General features: G+C 28.2%; 1 protein-coding gene across 1 annotated transcript; it reads left to right on the top strand.

The window, feature by feature from the left end:
* Positions 1–1,701: 1,701 nt before the first annotated feature.
* LOC141703099 (F-box protein At4g22390-like) lies at positions 1,702–2,889 on the top strand. Its single transcript, XM_074506701.1, has one exon. It carries the CDS (start codon positions 1,702–1,704, stop codon positions 2,887–2,889), a length of 1,188 nt encoding a protein of 395 aa, XP_074362802.1.
* Positions 2,890–3,279: the final 390 nt, after the last annotated feature.

Raw genomic sequence — 3,279 nt, 5'->3', positions numbered from 1 at the left:
AAGATCTCATTAATGTCTCAAAATTATAAAAGATTCCATTAACTTATGAATATTATACGTTGTTGATGTTCGTATATGAGAGTCATTCGAATATTCGATAGCTAGATTTACGTGATATATGATCATCACCCATAAAATCATATAATAATAATAATAATAATAATAATAATAATAATAATAATAATAAAAACAATAATAATATACGATAATTATTCAAACATTAAAGACCTGTTATTCAAACATAAATTTAATTCAAATTCGTTTTTTTTAGATTTTAGTGAAATTTAAATTATAAATAATTATATTTGTTTTTACTTATCAATTATTATTCACTTGTTCATATTACTAATCTGATAATTAATAATGTAAGAATTCTCATTTTCAGAATTTAAACTTAGGTTAAAGATAGGTACAATTTTATTTCAAAATAAAAAATCAATCATTAACTAAATATTATTATACATGCACATGTGTATATGTATAAGTATGCATGTATTAATGTATGTATACATGTATTCATAGTCACTAAATAATAATATTTTATAGATAATACACATATTAAATATGCAAAATTTTAATAAATGAATAATAAATGAAATTAATATTAAATAGACAATGTAAGGGTTTACCATGAAATGATTTACACTAATTTTTTGTCCATAAAATAAATATGTATTTATTTTCAAATATATAATAACGAGTTAAATATAAATGTGCATATTAATTGTGTGTTAATTGATTGAACAAGTGTGGAATAAATATTACATAAATATTAATATTCTGCTATAAATAGATATTCCCTCTGGTCCATTATATTATCCGCACTAAACTTTAGGTAAAAGTTGAGACTTTTTAATTTTTTAAAATAAAAATATTTGTTTTTAACTTTTATTTAGAAAAGAAAATTTTAAAAAATAAAAATAATAACTATAGCGTCAAAATACCTAAAATTACGTGAAAGTTAAAGTGACTTATAAAATGAACCAGATGGACATAAGCGTGAAGTAAATATTATATAGGTATCAGTATTGGGACAAAATACAAAATATTATTATTTAAAATAATATTTCATAAAAATTAATGATAAATTTTTTTTATACAATAATGATTTAAAGATAAATATAAGTATTAATAAGTAAAATGAGTGAGAATTAATGGTACTACTACTAAATGAATATTAATAAATAAAATGAATATTAATTAAAGTAATTATGATATAATTAGGTGTTTGGTGAGTATGTTGGTTAAAATAACATATGTGTCATCAAATTAAAAAATAAATTTTTGGTCATTACAGATAGAAACCCGATCTAGCAAAAATGCATGAGATTCTATAATTTTAATAGATTAAAAATATCTAAAAATATTTTTTAAAATCACAATCAAATAAGTGAGAAAAGAAATAAAATTATAAAAGGAAAAGATAAAAGGAAAATATATGCAATTGGGCTATCCTACTAGTTTTATAACAACAAATCTTTAGTAAATAAAGAAATCCAGGAAAAAGTCGAGTAATATTAGCTATATAACGCTGGTAATATAGTGTTATATAACCCGTCACCAGCACAGTTGGCACATTTCTCAAATTCACAAATTTACACAACAAAATCAGGGTTTGGTAGTGTTATATAACCCGTCACCAGCACAGTTGGCACATTTATCAAATTCACAAATTTACACAACAAAATCAGGGTTTGGAAGATGGCAAGAATCAGCAGCAGCAGCGAGAGTAGCAAGAAAAGCAGCAGCAACAGCAAGAAGAGGTATGGTATCGAATTACTCCCTGAAGAACTCATGCTCAAAATATTTGTCTTACTGCCTGTTGTAACCCTCCTTCGCTGCAAATCAGTTTGCAAATCCTGGCTATCTCTTATATTAAACCCACAATTCGTCGAAACTCACTTGATTGAATCCCGGAAACGACAACCCTTGTCGATACTCAAACTTTTGGGAGACCAGTTTTACATTGATACTGATCATAAAACATCAAGCCACCTCCAGTTGCCAGAACATTTCACTGTTGTGACTGGTTCCGTATTGTGTTGTAATGGTCTTGTTTGTCTCGCCAATCTCGAATGTGATACTATTTATTTGTGGAATCCGATGATTAGGAAATTTAAGATACTACCTACTCCTAAATTTAAGCCAACTCCAGTTGCCAGAACATTTCACTTTTGTTCGTTTAAGCTAGGGTTTGGTTATGATGGTTTTTGTAATGATTACAAGATTGTTAGGATTGTTTTGTACACTGCGTATGCTCGTTACAAGACACGTGATTTTGTTTATTCGGTACATGTGGAGATGTATTCAGCCAATGAGGATTCTTGGAAAGAGATCGAGATTCCTGAATCAATAAAGTTTTTTAAGTTTTATCCATCTGGAGAGGTGGGTGTTTTTCTTCCTCAAACCCACGGGGTATTGTATTTCGAAGGCTTTTACGAGTTACTATCGTTTGATTTGCATGAGGAAGTGTTTAGAGTGTATCCATATCATGTACCTGGCAAATATCCCATATATGAGCGAAATGAACCAAGAATGTCACGTCTTTTAAATTTTGAAGGTTCTCTTGCTATGATATATGCTGAATCCATTGATGTTGGTGAATCATTTTACAGTCTATGGACATTTGATGTGGATTGTGGTAATGTGTCTTGGACTAAACAGTTCAATATTGAGAATAGGTCAGAGGATGATCTGGTAATTCTATATTTGGATGATGGACAGTTTATTGTTGTCAAAAAAAAATATTTTGGTCCTGGCAGTAATTATTATTACTACACAAAAAAACTTGCGAAGAAGTTTCTTCCACCTCCTGGTAGTTTTATCTGCACAGTTGCTAAGTACAGCGAGAGCCTTGTTTCACTTGAAGGGTTTGAAGAACTAGAGTAAAGTGGTGATTGCAGATATATATATAGTAGCATATGAAAAAAACGAAGCACAGTGTTGGTCATTAGCTTTTCAGTTTCATAATTACCATGTATTGTACTACTTTCTTGTATCACAAAGCTTTGTTTTATCAAAGCATTTCAACAATTGAAGCTATCGAATTGGCTATTTAATCAATTTAGTTTCATTGTTTTTACTAGTATGTGAATCAATGAACTATTTTTAGATTGTAAATTCTGACTTGCAGCATCTAACTTGATGTATTATCTTGTTTCATTATCCTCCTCATTCAGCAGTGCACTTATATTTGTTTATAATATCAGATCCTTGATTAGTTGAGTTCATTTTTATATCAAATTGGATTAATGTTCAAATCTTCAATGTAATTTTTAA

The sequence above is a fragment of the Apium graveolens genome, unplaced genomic scaffold (genome assembly GCF_009905375.1).
Source record: "Apium graveolens cultivar Ventura unplaced genomic scaffold, ASM990537v1 ctg6215, whole genome shotgun sequence".
Taxonomy (NCBI): domain Eukaryota; kingdom Viridiplantae; phylum Streptophyta; class Magnoliopsida; order Apiales; family Apiaceae; genus Apium; species Apium graveolens.
This window is presented reverse-complemented; position numbering and strand designations above follow the sequence as displayed.

Bases quoted from the DNA above. Each gene is read 5' to 3' on its own strand.
- LOC141703099 (XM_074506701.1), top strand. From the start codon at position 1,702: ATGGCAAGAATCAGCAGCAGCAGCGAGAGTAGCAAGAAAAGCAGCAGC.